The following is a 23,914-nucleotide window of genomic DNA, read 5'->3' on the forward strand; positions in this document are numbered from 1 at the left end:
GAGCTCTACCATTCGGAATAGCATCTTTTCATAATCTTAATGTCGAAGAACGATTTGGGGGGAGGGTATCTCAGGAAAAGAGTTGCAGAATTTTACAACTTTTTACAACATGACAATATAAAGGGGGATCTTTCTATAAAGGGGGATGGCGTTCACTGTTAGTCCTTTCATAATATTGTATGCGAATTGCAGCTTCGCTCTCAAATGGATGCCTTTAATCTTCTTACACAATTTATATTTTTCTAGGATACTTAAGGTTTGCTTTCTCTGTCTGTGTCATGTCTATGCCATTTGTACGTCCTGTTTTATTGCATAATGCGTGTTCTATAATCTATAGAAGAATTGCATTTACTTTAATTCCATTCGCAGTACTATATATATGATACTTTGCAGCTATTCGTGAAAAAGAAAAATGACAGGAGGATTCTCCACACTTGGAGCCTGATCATCGTAGAAAGCCGCTTTGCATAAAGTTTTTCAGTGTTGTCGCATGACCGACCGGCCATTATCATTAACTAACCGTAACGATTCGCTTCGCAGAAAAAGAAGAGGAAGGCGTGGCGCCGCACTTCGCAACGCCCATTAAACCGTTGATGGTGGAGGAGCATAAACCAGCTCTGCTCGAGTGCATCGTCACCGGCACCCCGGTACCGGAAGTCAAGTGGTACCGCGGTGAGCAAGAGCTGAAGCCGCAGAAGGGCAGGGAGATCACGTTCAACCCCGAAACGGGCGAGGCCAAACTGCGGATATTGGAGCCAACGGAGGAGGACGAGACGATTTATCGCGTCAGAGCTGTGAACAAATTCGGACGCGCCGAGTGTAGAGCGAATCTGGTGATCAGCACCGCGGTGAGAGTGAGCAAACCGGAAGTGCTAAGAGCACCGAGGATCACCAGACCTCTGCCAGCTTTAGTCGCGGAACGCGGCAAGCCTCTGACGTTGTCGGCCGATTTCGAGAGCAAACCGAAACCGGAAGTGAAGTGGTTCCGCAACGGGACAGAGATCGTCCCATCCGACGAACGGGTGATAAAGATTCACGAGACCACCGCTGAACTGTACATCCCCGAAGTAACCAAGAAGGACGGCGGGAAATACGAAGTAAGAGTGCAAAATCCAGCTGGCGAGGCGAGAAGCTCGGGCTCCGTCACGGTGAAGGAACGAGAGGACAAGACGGACGAGGTGAAAGCTCCGAGGTTTGTCCAGCCGTTGCAACCACAGATCGTCGCCGAAGGAGAGGTCGTGATCATGGAGACGCGAGTCGAATCGTACCCGACAGCCTCCTTCCAATGGTTCCACGAGACTCGCCCTCTGGAGGTATGTTAACTTTCTTGAATCTCTATTTTATCATTTCTATTCTTCCTATTAGCATTTTGCTGTCTTTAACCCTTTGACTACGGCAGACTTTAAAACGCACTACTCGTACCATACGAGTTTTAAGCGCCTTTAGACGCTTATAGAGTCACAGGCGCAGGTTTTCTAAACGCCTATAGTATATCACAAGTACTAGATTGCTAAGCGCAAGTGGTCCAAGCGCCAGCTTTCCAAGCTTCTACGGTATCACAAGCGCCAGTTTTCTAAGCGCCTTTGGGCGCCAACAGTAGTCAAACGGTTAAAAGCCCAATGCGTCTAGGAAACATTCGGTCTCTTAAAAGCCAGACAATTTTAACGCGAGCTGAATTCGCATCGTAGTCGACGCCACAAGTGAGGATCGTGACGCAAGAGAACAGATCGGTCCTGATGATCAAGGAGATCAAGCCAGAGTTCGCGGGCACGTACACTTGTCGCGCGGAGAACGTTGGCGGCTCGGTCACCTGCACAGCAACCATCAACTTGCTCGAGACGCCATGGGAAGAGACCGTCGAGCTGGTCTCGCCGACGTTCGTCAAACGATTGTCGCCGGTCCGAGTGATGGATGGTGAAAGCGCGAACCTGACGTGCGTCGTCCAAGGGAAACCAACGCCCAAAGTCGAATGGTATCACGACAGCAAACCGATTAAGGAGGGCAAGGAGATCACCATCCTGCAGGACGCGGAGGGTGTCTGCAGTCTGGCCATAACCGAGGTGTTCCCCGAAGACGCTGGGGAATACATTTGTCGCGCCGTGAATCCTGTTGGCGAGGCCGTTTGTTCAGCATCGCTCATCGTGGAAGGTGATACACAACTCGAACCTCTTTGCGTTATTATAATATTTGCAAACTGTGTAATGATAATCGTAGATAATTATTTCTTTATTCGTTCGTTTCATTTAGAGGATTTGATGGTTTGTAGTCGACTTAACGCTTCGTGTGCTTTGCACTCGAGATTTTCCGGGAATGGCTTAAATTGGTGACTTAGGATCGTCTCTCGAATGCAAAGGGTTCATTTTTGTATGTCTATTATTATATTTCAAATACAGATTTTGTTGATTTTAATTTAATATTTGCCATATTATTGCACTTATTACAATCTAGAAAGTAGTAAATTACGGATTATTAATATTGTTCTTGTATTTGTTTATTCTTGAGATTTGTATGTTAAATCTACTACATGTCATACAAATGATAATTATTTAAATTTAATTATACAACTGCTAAGAACACAGAAAACTACATATATATCAAGCAGTCATTATATAGATATACGCAGAGTGGGAATAATTCTTTTCATATGGCTCCAAAGCAAATTTCAGTGTTACATATTATATTTCCTTTTTCTTTCAGCATACGAGTACGTACCAGATTCGGAGATTGCATCCTCGATCATTGCGACATCGCTTACTACAGGGCAAAGTGGTTCAGAAGAGGATCTCTTATCTCCAAAGGTATCCAAAGGACTAGAAAATTGCCTCGCGTAAATTTTTGTCTTAATGTGTAACATGCATATCTAAATTATATTTATCTATTTAAGGAAACCCCATTGTTCGACACGGACACGGAGGAATCCGCGCCGGAGATAATCAAGAAACTTCCTCAGTTAGTTCCTAGCAAAGATGGTGAATTAACCAGGTAAAGAAAGAACCATACAGATCATCTAAAAAATTAAAAAAAGATACACAATCATTTTTGCAAGATTTGTTCGCCACAAACGTTGATAAAAAATATTTATTCTCTCCGCACATTTCTATACGTCATAGGTACATACTTTTATTATTCTGTGTATGTTAATCCGAGTTGAGATCATTCAGAAATCGAACGAAATCGTAACGAACCGACTGAAACGATTCTCTTTGCAACAGACTGGAAGTGAAGGTGAAGGGCAAACCGAAGCCAGAAGGGAAATGGTACAAGCAGGGCGTCGAGATCGTGCCGTCCCAGGAATTCCAGATCGAGGAATTCGAGGACGGCACGTCGGTGCTGACGATCACCGAAACCTACCCCGACGACACGGGCGAGATTGTATTCGAAGCTCACAATCCGCTCGGAGTATCGACCACGACGACGTACCTGTCTGTAGAAGGTGATTATTCATTATTTCGTAACGATAGAACAGTCTTAATGGTAGTGAAAGCTTCGCTAATCTGCTCGATAAGAGTTCTTTTCAGCTGCGCCCTTCATCGAACGGAATCATCAGCGGGAACCTCCGAACGCAGTCCCGAAACCGTTCCTCCCATAAATATACCAGAACTCACACTGAACACGCACATCCCATCACCTACACTTTTTTTCTTTTTCTATTCTTTTCATCTTCGACTTTCCGCTGACTTGCGAGGGCCCTTTGAGTTCCATCCATTGGCCTTCAAACGACTGCGTGACATTCAACGATTGTACATCGTTAACTGAATATTTGCTACCGATTTAAAGAAGCTTCGAAGCTTCTCAATGAGATTTCTAAAATCTAGAATAGGAGATGAAAGACTTGGTAGCGTTGCGCGCAAAAAATCGACGTCACTTATTCGTCTGAAAGCCACCGAGAATAGAGAGAAAGAACGCTTTAATCCAGAATAAAGGCTTTGAGAAAATACTCGCGTCGCTTTGCGGATGGAACTGAAAGGGTCGAGGGTTGAAACGTGCCTCTAACGAACGTGTGTCGATCAGGAATCCTCGGAACGAAGGAGTACAGGAAGCCAGAATGGGTAACGCACATGGAGGAGATGCAAGAAGCTCTAAGAGGTAAGAGTCGTTGGTCAGAGGCGATCGATTGCATGCTGAGTGAACCGGAGTGCAGTTTTTCGACGGACAGTTTGGACGATCGCGCGATCAGAGACGAGAACTCGCAGAGGGACAGCTCGACGATGGTAAGCGAGTTCTCGTCGACGAAGACGCTGATGAACATCGACGACGAAGGTAAGAGGTGCTTCGACGAGGAAGAAACCGCTCCAAAGGGATTCTTCTTGTCCAGAAGGTTCTCAGACTCCGTAGAAATCGACCAGGAGATCACCGATTATTCCTGGGAGACGAACGTATCCAGCAAGGAAAGAAAGGAAATCATTTCCGTCGAACGCGTGGAGAACGTTTCCACGAGTGTGGTTAAAAACGTAGCGAGACGCGAGACGAAAAATGGAGAAAGGAGCGCGGATAAGAGAGCAAAGTCTGAGACTGTGGATAAAATGGTAAAGAAGAAAAGATTGGAAAGTTTCGAGGAGAAACGCATCGTGAAGAAGTGCACGAAGTCGCTCTCCACGACGATTTCCGTGAAAAGTAAACATGACGTCGTCGCGTACGGTAAATCGACCGTGCAAAAGGTAAAAGGGTTGGAGAAATCAACTTCGCCGATAAGAGGAGCGACTGCGAGGCACGTGGCAAGTAGATCTCCGTCTCCGGGTAAAACGAAGTGCTCCAAACCCGGCGAATCGAATGAGAAACAAAAGAAAATAGTAAATAAGTCGAACTCTCCTTCGCCAACCGAATCGGAAAGATCGAGGCAAGTGAAATCGGCCGCAACAAAACCGATCAAACATCTAAAATTAAAAGAAGATACACCAGCAACAAGTAGCGCGATTAAAAATCTCACCATCGAATCAATTAAGAATATCGACGAGATTTCAGTGGAAAATAAAGACTCGACCTGCGTGGAGCTGTTGAGAAGCGAAAGGAAGAAGAGGATCGTGTTGGATTTCGACGAGTTCCCGCCTCCAAGATCCGAGAAGAAGAGCCACGTTCACTCAGTCCCGTCGAACGTTCCGGAAGCCGGCTTCTACTTGTCGCCTATCGAGGAGAACAGCGAGGCCTCGACCGGAAGCGGGCACAGTAGGACCGTCGTCGAGCATTACGCTGCTGGAAAGATATTAGAGACGACGTTAGAGTACGATCACGCGAGAAAGTATCATACGTACCCGAAATCGCGGATACCCGTGGCCAGGTGGACGAAGGAACGTCGCCTTGGAAATCTGATGATGGATCCGAAGATGTACCCTTTGGAGCCTAGAGAGATCGACCTGGAAGCATTCCAGCAATTGCACACGGCAGACAGTCAAGAAGAATTACAGGAGTTTCTGTTATTGGAGAGCCAGTGCAGCGGAAACCTCGGTCTAGCCGGAAACATGTCGACGTCCGAGGCGTCGTACAACGAGCACCACAGCGAGGACGAGAGGGGCACCATGTCAGGTATTATGGGTGATATTATTGTTGATTAACGATTAATACGACGTTTTCTACTCGCATGAATTGTCTTTTTCTACGTGTGTTTTGTTCTTTTCCTAATAAGATTACTGACATCGGAGTCACGCGAATCGCACATTCACCAATCAAGAGATCAGGTAATTGCTGTTTTGCTGTCTCGATCGTATGATATGGTTGCCTCTTATTGGCGCGTCTGTTTGTTTTTAGCCACGCAATCTGTACCACGATTCATTCAAGAGATTACCGACGTTTATGCGAAGGAGGGCGAGACAGCGGTGTTCGAGTGCATATATTCTGGCAATCCTGCTCCAGGTACGATGTCCATATCTGAAAGTCGACATCTTTTAACCCATTGACGCTCGGAACGGCTATAGCCGATCAATTTTTGACGAATATGTACGCGAATTACGATTATAGTTACTTCTGAGACATGTAGGTGCTAAATTTTTATTATAATCGAGGAAATGGCATTACAACTGAGACTTTCGTTGTGCTTGTCGGCTGAACGCTTTAATTAGCTACGCGTAGCAGACTGACTGTTGGCAACTGATTCGAAGTTAACTCGACTGACTCGGGGGTGAAAATGTCGCTTCTTAAAAATACGTATAAAAAAGGAAGGAAAAAGTCTGAGATGGGAAGGGATGGAGACATAAATCACAACAGAAACTTAAAGTACAATTAAAGGATTCTAGGGATTCTTAGGAGCGGACATTAACCAGACGGATGTCGGGATTAGGCCAGTTAGACATAGTGTGAACGTACAGCGACCAGATCCGCGCTATGCGGAAACCGTGGGAATGTATCGTAAGAGGAGGAATGTTAAATAATCTAAGAATTGTAAACAACTGTATAGCTTTGGAGTCGTAGCTGATACACTTTCATAAAACTCCCGCGAATTTTGCAATCTTTTCGTTCATAGAAACCACTCCTGCAACCTTTTTTCGTTCATAGAAACAATTTTCGACCTTTTAAAGCAAATATCGGCTACAGCCTTCGCGACGGTCATAGCCGTCGTTTGTTCTGAGCACAGGAAAAAAAATTGCGCGGCAATGGGTTAATTATGGTGATTGTCGCTTTTTATTGAATTGATATTCTTTGGCTCATCGGTATTTCCGATCTTCAGACGTTGTTTGGTACAAGAACGATAAGTTGATCATGAACACGCCGAACGTGAAGGTGCGCATAATGGAGAACGAGAAGAAGACATCGTTGTTAATTAAACACGCGACCGCTGAAGACGACGCCACGTACGTGTGCAAAGCTACCAGCGAGATAGGTTTAGTGACGACGAGAGCCAAACTCCACGTAACAGGTACTCACCCGTTTTCTTTCGATCCGATAAATTATTTTGAAACACCACTGAAATATTTCCGCTCGCAGATATAACGGGTGACAGGACGTTCTTAGACGAGGAAGAGGTGGTCGAAGAGCAGCTGATCGAAGAGAAACCTAAGAAGAAACCAGAAGAAGAAAAGCCGCACAAGAAGAAGAAGCCTGAGCTGAAGAAAGCTAAGGAAGCGAAGGAGAAGGTGAAAGGCGAACGCGTGAAGGTAGAGAAGAAGGAAGTGCGCAAAGAGAAACTGATTCCTAAGGAACAACCGGAGGACAAGTCAGTGAAATAATTACTCGAATGTTCATTAGCGGCGAGCGTATTTTACGTATAAATTTATTCGTTTAGGAAAATCGTGGACATCGAAGAGACTCAGGTGCTCGAGACGACGGAGATTATCGAAGAGAAGCCAACGGAGGTGAATAACGAACTTGAATGTAGCAATAATAAAACTATATTTAGCTTCTTTTTTTAGCGTAACTCAACTGCTACCTAATAAGATATCATACATGACTCGCAATACAACGAATCGTTAAAATGATACGAAAATTCCCAACTAACAAATAAAAAATTCAAGCCCCAAACCCGCAACGATAATAACAGCAATACTTTCCCATCGAACGTAGATATCACAAGCGAAGAAGGTGGTTCCGATCCAGGAACCAGTAATGACGGAAGCAGTCGCGTCGCTGAAGAAGATCGACGACCAGAAGCCGCGTGAGATGGCGCCGAAGCCCGAGGAACGCGCGAAGCGGCTGGTAGAAGAGCGCGAAGGGGTGGTCGTAGTCTCGGAAGTGTCCACCGAGGACGTGGCGCGGGACTTCACCGTGGAATCGGTGGTGGATCGTGCCCAAGTAACATCGGAGACGCTGCAGACGGTGTCCGTGACGGAAGTGCACACCGAGGCCACCGCACAGGAGATCAAACGTGTTGACGTAAAACAGAAGAAGGCGAAGAAGACGACGGTCACCGAGGAGGAGATATTTGAGGAGAAACCAAGAGAAGTGGTGACGGAGGAAAAACCGAAGAAGAGGAAGAAGGAGAAGGTGAAGGTGAAAGAAGAAGTCACCATCGAGGAGGTCGTCGAGAGGGAGAGACAGAACATCGCGAAGGAAGTGGAGGAAATAATGGAGTTACTCCACGCGAAGGAATTCGGGCCTGGAGAGGCTCCTCTTCGCGAATTAGCCACGATCGGCTTCTTGGTGCGGCAGGGTGTCTCCGTGAACGAGATCAACGAGAGTCTGTACAGAACGGACAACTTCCCCGCGCTGAAAACACCCGAGGCTCAAAACGCGCTGGTTCAATTGGTGGAGAGAGAAGGACACGGGCCGTTGATCACGCAGGTTCTCACGGAGGAAACGACTACCGATGAGAGTGTAGTGGCTGCTACCGTTGGCTTCCGCGCTTTCATGAGGATGATCGAGCTGCAACACGTCACCGTCGAGGAGGTGCTAACCCATTTCGCTCCGGAGGACTTCCGGCCGCGCGCTTGGGAGGTCACCGAAGCCACGGAAGTAAGGATCCGTTTCGTTTCTTTCAATTTGTCCATTGGTAATTACGGTACGCTTTCGTTACATGAAAATGGTACGTGAAACCTTGTTGGAAGGATACTTGCTTAAGGATTTTATCCAAATACTCCGTTTCTATGCGAATTAAATATATTCCACGGACGGTGCGAGATTCATTCGGTTTATAGGGTGTTGGTAATTGGAAGCATGCTAAGCAGAATTGTCCACAGGTCGAAACGGAAGAAAGGGTTACGGAACGTGTGGACGTCATCCGCAAAACGGAGGTCCATTTCATGGGTAAGTCGGAGAATGCGGTGTGATGTGAGGATTGAAATGCAAAAGTATTTTAGAGACTACGGACGATGCAATGCTAGAAACTCGTTGCAGACGTCTTTTCCCAATGTGATATTAAAACATCTCAGATTTTGGTGTGCGCTTGCGTGGCTATCTACACACATAACTTGTACATTCTTTCTTTCATCTTTATTTTTGTAAATACTTCGCGGATCTAGATAATAAGCTCGGTCAAGCATGCGTTTTTTTTCTCCATTTTCTCTTCTACTCTGTACATAATTTAACCAGACGGAGAGATTCCAATTTTTCTTCGCCGTTTTTTTTCTTTTCTTTTTGTACTCGTCATGTATTGTATATTTGAAATGTGGAATAAAAAGCATTTTTTTTTTATTACGGGTTTCGATAACCCTCTGTGTGTGTTCTTGTCCTTTTTTTGCTCATCGTACTGATTTCCCTGCTCCTGGAATTCCATCGCAATGGACCAAGGAATTTTTTTTAATTGCAGAGAGGAGGGACGAAAGAAAAGCCGTCCGCACGCAGGATATTCGAGACATTAAAGGTTTGAAACAACGAGATTCAGTGCATGGGATAGAGATTCATATTATCCGCCATTCGACTCACGGATGGACCAGCGCCATTAATAATCTCTTCTTCTCATTTCTTCGATGCGATCGTTTCAGTGTCGGCGCCACATCGATGCTTTCATTTTTAATTTTTTTTTCGAAACATTCCTTACGTATACATATATGTATAGATTCGATTTTTGCATCGTTTCACTATCGAAATGGCAGAACGTTTACTATATTAATAGAGAAATTACTTACATGTTCTATGTATAGCGATGAAAATCTGTTTTTTTCAAATAGAAAAATAGAAAATGGTTGAGAATTTTATACATATATGTATAGAATCGCATTTTTCCGGAAACTTAGGATTTCTTTAGAGAATTCTGGCCATTCTGAACGAATGCCGAACTCTTCATTTGTCGTTACAAGCTTGACGATCATCTTAATTCGCTTAACGAAAATCCATCTCGTGTTTTAAAGCTCACTTGCGCTAACTAATGTTATGCATTGAGAGACAAGTCGTTGAGAGAAAAGTATGCGCGTGTTCGACTGTACGATACGGTCTCTACGTAATGATTGTATTTTATTATTCTTTCAGATGCATGAAGCTTTACTTGATCGAATAATAGCAGTAAAATTATGTCTGCTTATGCCGCTATGCTTTCCACGCGCCGTATCCCCCATCGCCCCCTGTTCCAAAAGTCCCCTAATCTAATCGTCTAAATTAGTTGTACACCTTCGACCCACGCCACCGAACGCTTCTCATTTCGAGCTTCGCGCTGCTAATCGCAGCATCGATGTAAGTAGAATCTTACTTCCGCTTTGATTCACGTATTCCATTAGTTTGAATAGTATATGTATGCGTGATGTGTTCCGTAGTTTTTTTTTTTTTCATTCTGGGGAACTATGCATTTTACAGTAGCGTGTATTGCAAGTATAGTCAGAATACGATTTGCTGTATCCACGTATTGTTACTGTTACACATTCAAGTTACACACTCACATGAACCTCTGTATAACAGTGTTGTCCTACATACAACAATGATTAGCGATTAGACGAAAGACTCCATTGTTTTCTCTCTTTTTTTTCTTTTGCAGTAGTAGCAAGCACGATGTGTAACAGACAAGCGTCAACTATTTTGTTTTTTTTTTTTTTCGTTTTGTGTTTAATGTTGGTTTGACTTCTGGCCGGCCTGTACTATCTTTATCCACCGCCACTACACAAAATTCACACGACTCGCCACTTGTTATTAAACAACGCATGCCCCGGGTGCCTGCGACCTCACCACTACCGCACACTACTCGTAGATACCGCAAGAAACATTCCAGAGACATCGTAACAACGGGACAGCAAAACAGTGATTAATTATCTCGGGTACATTCCAATATACAACATTCCGGAACGATTCATTTCTCATCACGAAACATTGTCTACTCGCCAGACAGTGAATATTGTTCGCTCTTCCAGGACGAGATTCATCGATGAGAGACACACTGTTTCCACTATTTTCCATACTATTCTATTGTTGTTTAAAAGTTGGTTGTTTAGAAATTTGAAAAAAATGTCCAATTTGAACGAGACAAACTGGAACTGCGCTGATGTTGAAAGAAATGGAAGCGAGACCTTACGATTCTCGTCGATGCTCTCGTCCTCAAAGAGTGTTACGCTTCATATCAGCACTGAAGGCACAATGAAACAAAAGTATACGATACCTTTGGAAGCCGCGTAGATAGAAATAAAACACGCTGTTTTCACCAACTTTCCTCCACTCTGCTCCACTCTCCTCCGTCTTCTCCTCTTCCTCAGTCCCGTCTGTTCGTTTTGTCTTTCACTCCCCAACACAAGCCCCGTCCGTGTTATGTACGTAATGTAGGTTTTGTTTCGTATTGAAGCACGTTGAATTCTGTTGTCTGAGCAAGCAGCATCCGCATCAGTGGTTCGTCGCATGAAGTCTGCAAAAAAAAGAAATGAAAGATCGTATGGAGTAAAAGATTTTGAGAAACAAAAAGAGAACGAAATATGAGAGCGAGCGAACGAGCGCCGCGATTTATTCGTGTGTTTTTGTTCATTTTTTTTTGGGGTGATTGTCACGAATATTCTCACATACTTTCCACAGAATACGAGGACACACGGCAGGCACACACAACACTGCGCGAACGAAAAATAACGAAACCAAAGGAACAGATCGAGGAGAGAAAGGAAGATAGGGACGAGGGGGTAGAAGTTGTAGAGATCGAGGAGGTCGAGGAAAAGGAGAAGAGGAAGAAAGAGGACGTGGAAGAGATCGAGGAGGAGATCGTTACGATCGAAACGGACACAACGGGCAGGCTGACTCAAAAGAAAAAGGTAGACGTGGAAGAGGAGGAAGAGATTATCGAGGAAGTCAGGAAAGAATTGAAGCCCAAGCGGCCAAAAATTGGCCGCGATGAGATCGAACTGGAAGAGATCGAAGAGTTCCAAGTCAAAGAAGACAAATCGATGCCTTCGATCGCGTTGAATGTCCCCAGTCAACGCCATCAAATAATACCTATCGATCGCACGATCGAACAGGCCCCTGGTAAGCCTGAATTGGAAAAAGCGAAATTAACAATGGACGCTATTATCCCATTAACCGAGCACCTGGTGCCAGTCCAAGAGAAAGAGATCGACGACATTAGCCAGATAAAGCCCGTCGAACGCAAGGCCTCCCTTTCCATCTCACCAGTGGAACCATACTCCACCACTGAAACGACTATCCAAGCCACCACTGGCGAATTCACGGACACGTTCAAGCCTACATCTTACGAGGCAACCCCAGGTTTCGTTCCATCCGAGGGTCTGCTGATCAGCGAGACCCTGACCAACGACGCTGGAGTCTCCACGTTGACCCTGGCGAAACAGGAAATCGGTAGAACCGCGGACGTAACGATGACAGTCCAAGAAGCGACAACTGTTTACGAGACGATGGTGAATCAGAAGGAGATGCCAACGGAAGACTTTGTCTCCCCGTTGACCGCCAAAGCCGAGGACACATTCTTGCCGCAAGTAGGACTGTCCGTCTATGAAGTCCAAGAAGGGCTAGCCGAGGACAAACTGGAGCCGATGAAAACCGTGCCCACCAAGCCTCGAGTGAACGTGACCGCGGCTGAGCCATTGCTCGTCGAGGAGGTTCGAGCGGAGGATAAACCTGGCAAGTATTACCCAGAGTTGATCGTTCCCACGGAAGTCGCCACGGAGACCGTGATACCGCAACGTCAACGCGTCACGGAAGAGATGCACGCGCCGGAGAAGGAAGGCGAGTACGTGCCAGGAAGGCTGCCACCCAGTCAGAAGGCGCAAGTTGGAATATCGTACGGGAACGAGACAGCGATTGTACAGCAGGACGTGGCCCAGGAGAGCGAGGGGGTATTCGTATCTGAAAGAAAAACCGACAGTTTCGAAGCCACGCCGAACGTCACCTTGCTGGAGGGAGTCTCAGTGTCCACGGTCCAAGCGCAGGACACGGAAGTTCATTTGACGATCGAGGAGACGAAGAAGGCTGTCGCTGATTTGAACGTCGTTGAGATCGCTTCCGCTGTAACAGTGGAGACTGTCCCATCTGAGAAAGAGAAGGAATACCAGCCGGGAGACAAACCAGCGACCAAGACAGCGGAGACGACGATATCTCCGCTGGAAATCGGTTCCATCGCGAGCACGATCGTTCAGGAGTCCGAGGGCGTCTATCAACCGGACCAGAAGCCGACGAAAGCGTTGGCTGAGACTTCGATCAGACCCGAGGAACACGTGATGGTCTCGGAGATTCAGACGGCGGACTATCCGTCAGATTTCAAAGACGAGTTGAAGTACGTCGAGGAAAGTGGAACGATGAGCGTGCAGGTGACGGAGGCTAAAATGGTCCAGGAGACTTTGACGCACGATAGCGAGGTGCGAATGGAAGAGATCGCGAAACCGGAGGAGCGCGTGGTAGAGACTAGCTACGACGCTGTTAGAAGCGTCGAGATATTCCAGACGACGTCCATAGAAAAGGAGGCGGACTTGAAGATCTTCGAGATGCCTGAATCTCATCGCGGTAAGACAGTCCCTACTCACCCAGTGGTTTCGTTGGAAGTAGAAATGACTCAGCCGGAGGATAACCTTGGGGAAATCAAAAAGGAAGTCCCATCATCAGGCGTGGCCAAGATAGAACCGATCGGTCTGCAGGAAACAGTCGTGGGAGAGACTGTGGTAGCCGAAGACGTCGCGCCGGTTCGTAAGGACAAAGCTCCCGAGTCGAAGACCGCTGAAATCACGATGAACGAGATCGAGGGCGTGCACACGACCATGGTGGTCGCCAGTGAGAAGGAAGCCGAGTACACGGAGGTTTCCGAAGTGAAAGGAGCTTACGCTAGCACGGAATTCACCACGCAAGTCGCTCCAGTCTTCGAGGAGGTGAGAACCCACTCGCCAACGGGTGAATACGTTCCGGAAGAGACACCAGCTTCCGGTATCGCTCAGCCGTCGCACGTTCCGTTGGAAAGTGTGACCGTTGCCATGCAACAGCTGGCGGAGAAGGAAGATTCGTATAAAACAGACGTAAAACCGGATGAGAAGACCGCGATTGTCGAACTGACTGAGCCTAGACCTGGTCCAACCGTACTCGAAGTGATTCCTCACGACCGCGAGAACGTGTACAGCCCAGACGCGAAGCCGCAGGATTATACCGCGCAGCCATTGGTGTCCGGTCACACGGTTGCCTTAAAATCGGAGACTCTGGTCGAACAGAGCACAGCGGACATGAGCATCGACAAACCCAAGTCAGGAAAGGCGATTCCACAGCGAGACGCTTTGGAGGAACTGGTCGTCACGGAGACCACCGTCGCTGAAACCGAAAAGATGAGAGAAACGGATATTCTGCCGACAACTCAGAGTGCTGAATTGCAAATCCAATCAAAGACGGAAAAATTGACTGTAACAGAGGTGATGAGCGTTCAAGAGGAAGAAAAATTGGATGTAGAAGAGATCCCACAGGAGAGAAAGGTTACTCTGGGAATAACTGGAGGACACGAGGTGGCTGAGATGCAAGAGACCATTCTGGCGAGCAATATCAAGGCTCTTGAGGAGGAAAAAGCTAAGGAAGAGCATGCCAGTCAACAGCAGAGTGGCCTAGAAGTCGTGGAGCAGACAGAAGTGTCTGTTTCCGAGAAAGAATCGCCTCTGCAAGAGGACGTGAAGCCAGACACCAAGAAAGTCGAGGTCACCTTCGAAGAAGGAGAAGGTATCGTGGTTGGCATGACCCACCCGGAGGATAAAGAGGGAATATTTACCAGGGAAGAGAAACCCAAAGGCGTGGAAGCTACGATAGACATCGTCGCTCAAGGAGTGGCCTCCAAGTATGAAATTCTTAGCGATACTGGCCTGAGCGAACTTCCCGACGAAACTGTGCAAGAAGCGAAACCGAAGACCACGATACTTCCCATCGAAACAGCAGTGGCCGAAGAAGTCCAAACCAGAGAGACAGAAGCGCCGTTCAGCGAGATCAAACCCTCCGACAAGAAGGCGAATCTGGAGTTCGTGACTGGCGAGGGTTTGATCGTTTCAGCGGTCACCGCGCAAGACAAGGAGAGCATTCTACCGGAAGCTGAGAAACCGGAGACCAAATCTGCCAGCTTCGACATTCCTACCCACATCGTGGCCCAAACCAGTGAAACGACCACGACGGACAACGTGGCCGAGTTAAAGCGCGAAGAGACGATCACCGCGACAGCTACCACCGACCACGTCACGTTCACCAGCTTAATCGCCTCTGAGACAGCTCCTGGTGATCTGGAGAAGCCCATGGAGGACTTCGTGCAACCGGATAAGAAGACAGTCGACGTTTCGTTCCTGGAAGAGGTGGGCGTCACTGTGACCGAGACAATCGCGTCGGACAAGGAGAAAGAGTACTTCAAGAAGCTCGAAATCCATGGTGAACAGGCGACGCTCAGCTTCGATGCGCACAGGGTTGCCCAGTTGTTGGAAATTAACCCAGCAGCTGTTTCTGGAGACCTGACCGTACCCGCCCCGACCACGTTCGCCGCTAAAGAAGAACGATTGCCATTCGAGAGCATCGTTCAGACGGAGACCATCGTATCCGAAACCGAGAAGGAGTTCAAGGATAAGCCTGTGATCGGAAACAAGGCGGAAGTGTCCATAAACGAAATCATCAGTGCCACGACCACCACGGAGGTCACCGCTGACAAAGAGGACATTCTTCGTATCCCAGAGAAACCGTCTGAGAAACAAGCTAACGTTCAGTTTGCTGGTCACGTGATCGCTGAGAAGACAGAGGTGACGGTGGATAGCAGCGCTGGGAAATTGGAGGAAGTGAAACCAGTGTCCGCGTCAGCTGTTCCGTCTAGCATCCCTCTGGAGGCATTGATCAGCTCGGAGACGCAGCCAACGGAAGCTGAGGGACCGTTCACCAAAGACCAGGCGCCGTTGCAAGCTCTCGCTGACTTGTCCGTGGTTGAGACACAGAGCATACAAGTGTCGGCTGTGGTTCTCGAGGACAAAGAGGAGGAATACAAGTCGAAGGATCTACCAGAGATGAAAACCGCGGGCAAGAGCTTGGTCTCTGGTCACATGGTCGCGGAGACGGCCATGCAGGTCGTAGATTCCAGCACTGGAGAACTAGTTGAAGAGAAACCAGTGAGCGCCACTGCGATACCGGAGCATGTTCCATTGATTCCGTTGATCGAGTCGCAGACAGTTCCGCAGGAGAGCGAGGACAAATTCGTGCCGGGTCAACTGCCGGAGAACAAGACCGCTACGGTTGACCTTGAGGAGAGCAGGAAGATCGTCACCGTATCGCAAATAACACCTGCTGATAAAGAATCTCTGTACATTTCTGAGGAACAACCGTCGAAACATGCAGCCTCTGTCGCATTGGATACCACCCATGGAATCGCTGAGACGACCACGATTTCCGTGGAGGATTCCGTGGCGGAAGTGAAAGTCGAGAAACCGGACACCAAGAAGGCGCTACCAAGTCAAGAAGTTTATCAGAGCTTGGTGGTAACTCAGGACATAGTCCAGGATCAGGAGAATATTTTCGAAGGAAAGTTCAAACCGGCTATACAACAAGTAGAAATATCCATCGAAGAGGGTAAACGAGTGACAACAGTTACGGAAGTCAGCGCAGCGGACAAAGAAGAGATACTGAAAACCATCGAAGAGGAAAAGACACGATTGGCAGTGCCAGCCATCGTTTCTGGACACGAAGTCGCGGAGAGGTCCGAAATTATTCCACAACAGAGCACTGGAGAGATGGAGGTTATGAAGCCTACCACAGCGACCGCGCAAGTCGGTCAGAAACCGTTCGAGACGATCGAGATGACCGAGCAAGTGCTGGCAGAGAAAGAAGTGGACAAGGTCCAGGAACTGACGATGCAGACGACCAGCGCTCGCGTAACCGTTGACGAGAACAGATTTATCGCCATCACGGAATCGACTACGACGCAAGACGTCGAGGCAGAACTATCCGCCATTAGAAAACCTCGCGAGGAAGTAGCCAAACCAGCGATGGAGGGCAAGGAGGTCGCTGAGCAGATGGAAGTCCACCCGAGAGAGGGACTCGGAGATCTGCCTCAAGCACCGCGACCAACCACCTTCGAGGCGCACCCGACGCAAACCACGTTGGAGAGCGTCGACATCAGCGAAACGGTACCGCAAGAGCACAGTGCGATCTTCGAGGAGAAGATGAAGCTGGACGAGCACAGCGCGAAGGTCAGCTTCGTCGAGGGAAAGAGTTTAACGGTTTCCCACGTTGTCACCCAAGATAAAGAGGACACGATGACCGTGGAGAGACGCGAAGAGAGCACAGCCGAGGTGACTCTGACGAGGGTCGGGATGGACGTTGCGCAGAAGGCTCAGGTGTTCATTGAACAGAGCACCGGGGCTGTTCAGCCGTTCGAGAAGCACGAAGTGAAGGCGCACCCTAAACAAGACGCCCTGGAACCGATTGTCGTCGAGGAGATTCCAAGCGCGGAACGCGAGGGGGTGTTCGACAAATATCCTAGAACGGTGACCTCCACAGCGATGACGACGTTCGAGGAAGGCCACGGAATATCCGTGACGGAAGTTACCTCGGCAGAAGTGGAGTCTCTATTAGCGGAGAAGAAGCTGGATGTTTCCCAAACAGCCAGCAGCACGATCATCACGGAGCGTAACATCGTCGAGACAACCATGATCGAGTCTCAAGTGAACATACAGGACAAGACTGAGGAATTGGTTATGAAGCCTCAAGTGGCTGTTCCTGGACAGGACACGTTCGAGAGCATCATCGTGAACGAGAATATAGTGGAGGAGAGCGAGCGTACCTTCGAGGGTGCATTCAAGCCGCAAACACAGAAGGCGGATGTTGATATTCAGAAAGTTACGCCTCTCGAAGTTTCAGAAACGGTCACGGAGGACAAGGAAAGCGTCTTCGACGTGGCGCCGAAGAGAGAAGGGGTTACAGCGACCCAAGACATCAGTCTCCACGAAACAGTGGTCGGATCCATGGTGGAGAGCATGCAGAGCACTTCGGAGATCCACGAAGAGAAACACGTGTCCTCTCAAGCGACGATGACACAGACCGTCATAGAGACAGCCGTGAAAATGGAGACGACCGTTGGTGAACGCGAGGACACGTTCGAAGGACAGTTCAAGCCTGAGCAACAGCAAGGCAAACCACAAATGGAAGGACTGACCACTGTTGCTGTCACTGAAGTGGTTCCAAGCGAGATCGAAGACGTTTTACCAGACGCCGTGGCTCCGAAAGAGCGACAGGCTTACCCAAGCCTGACTGGGCGAGAAGTTCCTGAAGTGACGCAAGTGATCGCTGGAGCGACTGCCGGAGACTTCGAAAAGGTGATCGAGTTGAAGGAGCAGCAAGGTAAAGTGGAAGTAGAGGAGCTGACCTCCGTGGCTGTTAGCGAGGTGATCTTCAACGAAACCGAGGATGTTCTTACCAGCAAAATCATGCCGAAAGATCAGAAGGCTGACTTCAACATTCTGGGCCGAGAGGCTGCTGAAACTTCTCAAGTGACCACCATTGCTGAAACCGAAGAACTGACCGTGACACGTCCCGAGGAGCAAAAAGGTAAACCGAAACTGGACGAGCTGACACCGCTCACGGTTTCGCATGTCGTCTCTGGGGAAGCCGAAGAGACGATGCCAACCGCTGAAGTCCCGCAAGAGAAAACCGCGCAGCCGAGTCTGACCGGACGAGACGTCGCGGAGACCACGCAGGTGTTGACTGTTGCCAGCGCTGATGAACTGGCAGCACCCAAGTTGCCCGAGGGTCAGAAGGGCAAGCCGCAGGTAGAAGAGCTTGCGCCCCTGACGGTTTCGCAAGTAGTTTCGCAAGAAGCAGAGGGAGAGCTACCCACACCGGAAGTGCCTGTCGAGCGAGAGGCTCAACCGCAATTGACAGGCAGAGACGTGGCGCAAACGATGGAAGTTTTGACGATGGCGAACGTGGACACTTTGGCTGAAGACAAGAAGCCTGGCGAACAAAAAGGAGTTCCCGGTTTGGAGGAATTTGTATCACTCTCTGTGTCGCAGACAATTTCCACGGAAATGGAGGACGTGTTACCTAGCCCTGAAGTGCCGACAGAGAAGACAGCCCAACCGAGTTTGACCAGTCGCGACGTGGCGGAGACCATGCAAGTGTTGACTATGATCAGCGCTGAAGAACTGACGACCACGCGTGCGCCTCAGGAACAGAAAGGAATGCCGAATGTAGAGGAGCTGACCTCCATCACGGTTTCTCAAACCTTGTCCCACGAAACCGAGGAGACTTTAGAGAGTCAGGTTGCACCAAGCACGGTTACCGCGAAACCTGCGCTCACAGGACGAGAAGTCGCGGAAACTAGTCAAGTTCTGACCGTAACCAACGTGGAAGAGTTAGAAAAGCCTGTACTGCCTGAAGAACAGAAGGGAAAACCACGATTAGACGAGCTAACCTCATTAACGATTTCCCAAGTAGTCTCCAGCGAATTAGAAGAGACGTTGCCATCGCCTGAGAAGCCAAGCGAGAAGATCGCTCAACCTCAAATGACTGGTCGAGAGGTGGCGGAGAAAACGGAAGTGTTGACAGTAACGAATGTGGAGGAGCTCGAGAAGCCGGAGAAACCGGAAGGCCAGAGAGGTAAACCAGATGTGGAGGAGTTGAGCTTCATTACGGTCTCAGAGGTGGTGTCCACCGAAGCGGAGAAAGAACTACCCGCTCCAGAAGTCCCGAAGACGCGTAAAGCGCTGCCACAGATGGACAGCATCGAAGTGGCGGAGACGTCTGAGGTGCTAACGATGACCAGCGCTGAAGAGCTTCCAAAACCGAAAGCGCCGGAAGAACAGAAAGGAAAGCCTCAATTAGAGGAGCTGCTGTCGTTATCCGTCTCAGAGGTCGCGTTCGGCGAAGTAGAGAAGGGTCTTCCGACCCCTGACGAACCAACCACGCAAACGGCTAAACCTAGCCTGTTAGGCATCCAGGTCGCTCAAAAATCGCAAGTGATACCATCGACAGCCACAGGGGAGTTAGAAGAGGTGGCGAAACCAGATGCGAAACAAATAATCCCCGAGCAAATTCCATTCGAAGGCATCGAACAGTTGCAACCGGTCACGCAAGAGAGCGAGGGCGCGTTCGTGGTCGAGAAAACAGCGAAATCGGCCACGGCTGAGGTGTCCTTCCGCGTCTCGGAGAGCGTCGAAGTGACGCAGGTGACTGCGACGGAACAAGAGTCGAAGGAAGTGATAAAGGGCGTGGCGAAAGAGGCGTCAGCCCAACCGGACGTGATCAAACGCGAGGTCGCCCTGAAAACGGAAGTGCTGCCGGAGAACGTCGCAGCCGAGTTCAAAGTAACCAAGCCGGAGAGTAAAACCGCCAGAGGCGTCGAGGAGATCCAAGAAGGTCTGATCGTAACCGAACACCTGACAGCCGGTGAGCTTGAGTCAGAACTGCCCGAGTCCGTAATACCTTTCGCGAAGTTAGCGAGCGTCTCGATCGAGGCTGAGCATCTGGAACGAGTCGTGGGTGAGTATTATTGTTATCAAGGTATGCGATTGCCATCGACGGGACGGACAGGCACGTGGACGGTTTAGGAAAACGACCGGAGGACGCATCGACGGTAGCGAATTAACTTGCTCGTTTCGAGAGGTCGTAGGGAAGGCTCGATCGAGGCGGATGAGACCGCGTCAGGTTTGATAGGGTTCGTACTGTGTAGGATCGATGGTGTAGGATGGTGATGAGGGAAGAAGAAGGTAGGTATACAGATGACACACTGGATCAGACACAGTGGCGTACGGAAAACAATACAGGCCACCACACACAAGCAACACAAACAGATCATTCATCAGACAATGAACAAAGATTTCATTTTTTTCCTTTTCTTCGCACAAGGTTGAGCAACGTTTCTTTTTCTCTTTTTTTTTCTGCCACACGAAGCAATAACCGAAAGTACAGGTAACGATTAACAAAGATGAAAACCCGAACGGGTGGTCGCGATTCACGTGAGAAGTCAAACCAAACTGTAAAGGGATGAACGATAGTGCGAGAGCAATTCTGTCACGACACGTTAATCATATCACACCTGTTCTTGTATACATTTCAGAAACTACAGAAGCAACAGCGCAACAACATCACATCACAATCACACAACACACAAAACACGATACGCCACAGATCGAGTCAGATACAGAGGTAACGGAAGAGTACACGACGAAATTCAGGCGCGGTAGCAAAGACGACGAGACCGCGGCTATAAAGACGAAGAAAACGACCATACGTAAAAGAAAGCCGAAAACAGAGGCAGAAGAAGACAATGTCGTCGTCATTGAAGAGGAACTGGAAGATATTAAACCAAAAATACCATCGATACCGAAGAAACAGTTTATGCCTATCGAAGAAATAACAACGGTCGAGGACGTCGAAGAGATAATACCGACCAGAGTCGAAGAAGTCGAGGAGATCGTTCCAAAAGAGGACGAGAAGGTTGAAGTGAAAGTGATTCAGGTTCAAGACACGGATAGAAAAAAGAAAGTGACAAAGAAGCACATTATACGTAAAGTAGGACAGACGCAGCAAGTGACAGAAGAAACAACGGTAGAGGAAGAGGGTAAAGCACCAGTAACAACGGTGGTAACGAGGCCCACGGAAACGATCGAAATAACCGAGGGAAAGATAAGAAAAGAGAGACCCGAGGAAGAAGAAGTGCCAGAAGAAGAAACGAAACCAATGGAACCGATGGAGTACGTAACGCCAACTGTGCGACAAGTGGAGGAGCAAGTGACGGTGACGGAAGAGGTGACGAAAGAGGGCAAACCGAAAAAGACGACCAAGAAGAAGATAATAACGCGCAGAGGAAAGGAACAGCAAGTGAAAGAGGTAATCACGATTGAGGAGCAAGGAAAAGCGCCAGTAACCAGCGTTACCGAGGGTCCAGTGGAGGAAGTGGTGGAAGAAATAGTGAAACGTCTGCCTAAACCAGAGTACGCTAAACCGTCGGAAGTGGAGGAAGTCAGAGAACAGGTTACAGTGACGGAAGAAGTGACCAGATGGGGCAAACCTAAGAAAGTAACAAAGAAGAAGGTTATAAAACGGAAAGGACAAACGCAACAGGTGACGGAATTGGTTACAGTGGAAGAACAGGGTAAAGCGCCCGTCACGACTGTCACGGAAGGTCCAGTGGAAGAAATAGTTGAGGAATTAATAAAACCATTGCCAGCACCTAAATACGCTAAACCATCCGAAGTTGAAGAAGTTCGCGAAGAAGTAACAGTCACGCAGGAAGTAACTAAAGTGGGTAAGCCTAAGAAGACCACCAAGAAGAAAATTATAAGACGCACAGGGAAACAGCAGCAAGTAACTGAAGTTACTACAGTAGAAGAAGAAGGAAAAGCACCAGTAACAACAGTGTCTGAAGGTCCTGTGGAAGAAGTGGTGGAAGAAGTGATCAAACCATTGCCTATGCCAGAACATGTTACTCCATCGGAGGTGGAGCAAGTGCGTGAACAAGTTACAGTTACTGAAGAAATAACCAAAGAAGGTAAACCTAAAAAGATCACTAAAAAGAAGGTTATCAGACGTAAAGGACAGGAACAGAAAGTAACGGAAACCGTCACTGTTGAGGAGCAAGGAAAGGAACCGGTAACAACGGTAACTGAAGGACCAGTTGAAGAAATAGTGGAAGAAATAATAAAACCCGAATATATTAAACCAGTCGAAAAGGAGGAAGTGCACGAACAAGTGACCGTGACTGAAGAAGTAACCAGAGAAGGAAAACCGAAGAAAACAACGAAGAAGAAAATTACTAAACGCAAGGGAAGAGAACAACAGGTTACTGAAGTTGTTACCGTTGAAGAGAAAGGAAAAGCTCCAGTCACGACAGTGACAGAGGGTCCAGTTGAAGAGGTAATTGATGAAACGATAAAACCCCTGCCAGCTCCAGAGTACGCTAAACCGAGTGAAATCGAGGAGGTTCGAGAACAAGTAACAGTTACACAAGAAATTACTAAATTAGGAAAACCGAAGAAAACCACGAAAAGAAAGATAATCAAACGTAAAGGACCAGAACAACAGGTTACTGAAATTGTAACTGTTGAAGAAGAAGGAAAGGCACCAGTCACAAAGGTTAGCGAAGGACCACTTGAGGAAGTAGTTGAAGAAGTCATAAAACCTCTGCCTGCTCCAGAATTTGTGAAACCATCAGAAGTGGAGGAAGTACAAGAACAAGTGACAGTTACAGAAGAAATTACCAAGGAAGGCAAACCGAAAAAGACCACCACAAAGAAAGTTACCAAACGTAAAGGCAAGAAGCAACAAGTAACCGAAGAAGTAACTGTTGAGGAGCAAGGCAAACGGCCTGTCACAAAGGTGATTGAGGGACCAGAAGAAGAAGTGGTTGAGGAAATCATAAAACGACTACCTGCTCCAGAATTCGTGAAACCGTCTGAAGTGGAAGAAGTCCGCGAACAAGTAACCGTTACCGAAGAAGTTACTAAAGAAGGTAAACCAAGGAAAGTTATCAAAAAGAAGGTCATTAGACGTAAAGGTCAGAAACAACAAGTAACCGAAGAAGTGACTGTCGAAGAGCAAGGTAAACGGCCAGTTACAACAGTAACTGAACGCCCAGAGGAAGAAGTGGTTGAAGAATTCGTGAAACCGCTGCCTGCCCCAGAGTATGCTAAACCATCAGAAGTGGAGGAGGTACAAGAACAAGTGACAGTTACAGAAGAAATTACCAAAGAAGGCAAACCGAAAAAGACCACTACAAAGAAAGTTGTTAAACGTAAAGGCAAGAAACAACAAATAACCGAAGAAGTAACTGTTGAGGAGCAAGGCAAACGCCCTGTCACGACTGTGACTGAAGGCCCAGAAGAAGAAGTGGTTGAAGAAATCGTAAAACGACTACCCGCTCCAGAATTCGTGAAACCGTCTGAAGTGGAAGAAGTCCGCGAACAAGTAACTGTTACTGAAGAAGTGACTAAAGAGGGTAAACCAAGGAAAGTTATCAAAAAGAAAGTCATTAGACGTAAAGGTCAAAAACAACAAGTAACCGAAGAAGTGACTGTCGAAGAGCAGGGTAAACGACCAGTTACAACAGTGACGGAAGGCCCAGAGGAAGAAGTGGTTGAAGAATTCGTGAAACCACTGCCTGCCCCAGAGTATGCTAAACCATCAGAAGTGGAGGAGGTACAAGAACAAG

General features: G+C 47.9%; 1 protein-coding gene across 29 annotated transcripts in view; it reads left to right on the plus strand.

The window, feature by feature from the left end:
* The window catches only part of LOC143428084 (titin-like), a 108,355-nt gene that overhangs the window by 55,280 nt on the left and 29,161 nt on the right, over window positions 1-23,914 (plus strand). For 22 of the 29 annotated variants that reach the window (XM_076902717.1, XM_076902711.1, XM_076902716.1 and 19 more), the window contains 15 exons: window positions 541-1,313; window positions 1,689-2,148; window positions 2,698-2,798; window positions 2,885-2,982; window positions 3,213-3,433; window positions 4,012-4,086; window positions 5,743-5,847; window positions 6,659-6,847; window positions 6,916-7,144; window positions 7,214-7,283; window positions 7,492-8,379; window positions 8,604-8,670; window positions 9,173-9,226; window positions 11,350-20,244; window positions 20,822-23,746. In XM_076902717.1, the coding sequence (XP_076758832.1) occupies window positions 541-1,313; window positions 1,689-2,148; window positions 2,698-2,798; window positions 2,885-2,982; window positions 3,213-3,433; window positions 4,012-4,086; window positions 5,743-5,847; window positions 6,659-6,847; window positions 6,916-7,144; window positions 7,214-7,283; window positions 7,492-8,379; window positions 8,604-8,670; window positions 9,173-9,226; window positions 11,350-20,244; window positions 20,822-23,746 (15,150 nt within the window). Of the gene's footprint in view, window positions 1-540; window positions 1,314-1,688; window positions 2,149-2,697; window positions 2,799-2,884; window positions 2,983-3,212; window positions 3,434-4,011; window positions 4,087-5,742; window positions 5,848-6,658; window positions 6,848-6,915; window positions 7,145-7,213; window positions 7,284-7,491; window positions 8,380-8,603; window positions 8,671-9,172; window positions 9,227-9,831; window positions 9,979-11,349; window positions 20,245-20,821; window positions 23,747-23,914 lie in introns of those variants that run through there. The other 7 variants (XM_076902709.1, XM_076902729.1, XM_076902728.1 and 4 more) reach the window with 7 other exon arrangements.

The sequence above is a fragment of the Xylocopa sonorina genome, chromosome 10 (genome assembly GCF_050948175.1).
Source record: "Xylocopa sonorina isolate GNS202 chromosome 10, iyXylSono1_principal, whole genome shotgun sequence".
Taxonomy (NCBI): domain Eukaryota; kingdom Metazoa; phylum Arthropoda; class Insecta; order Hymenoptera; family Apidae; genus Xylocopa; species Xylocopa sonorina.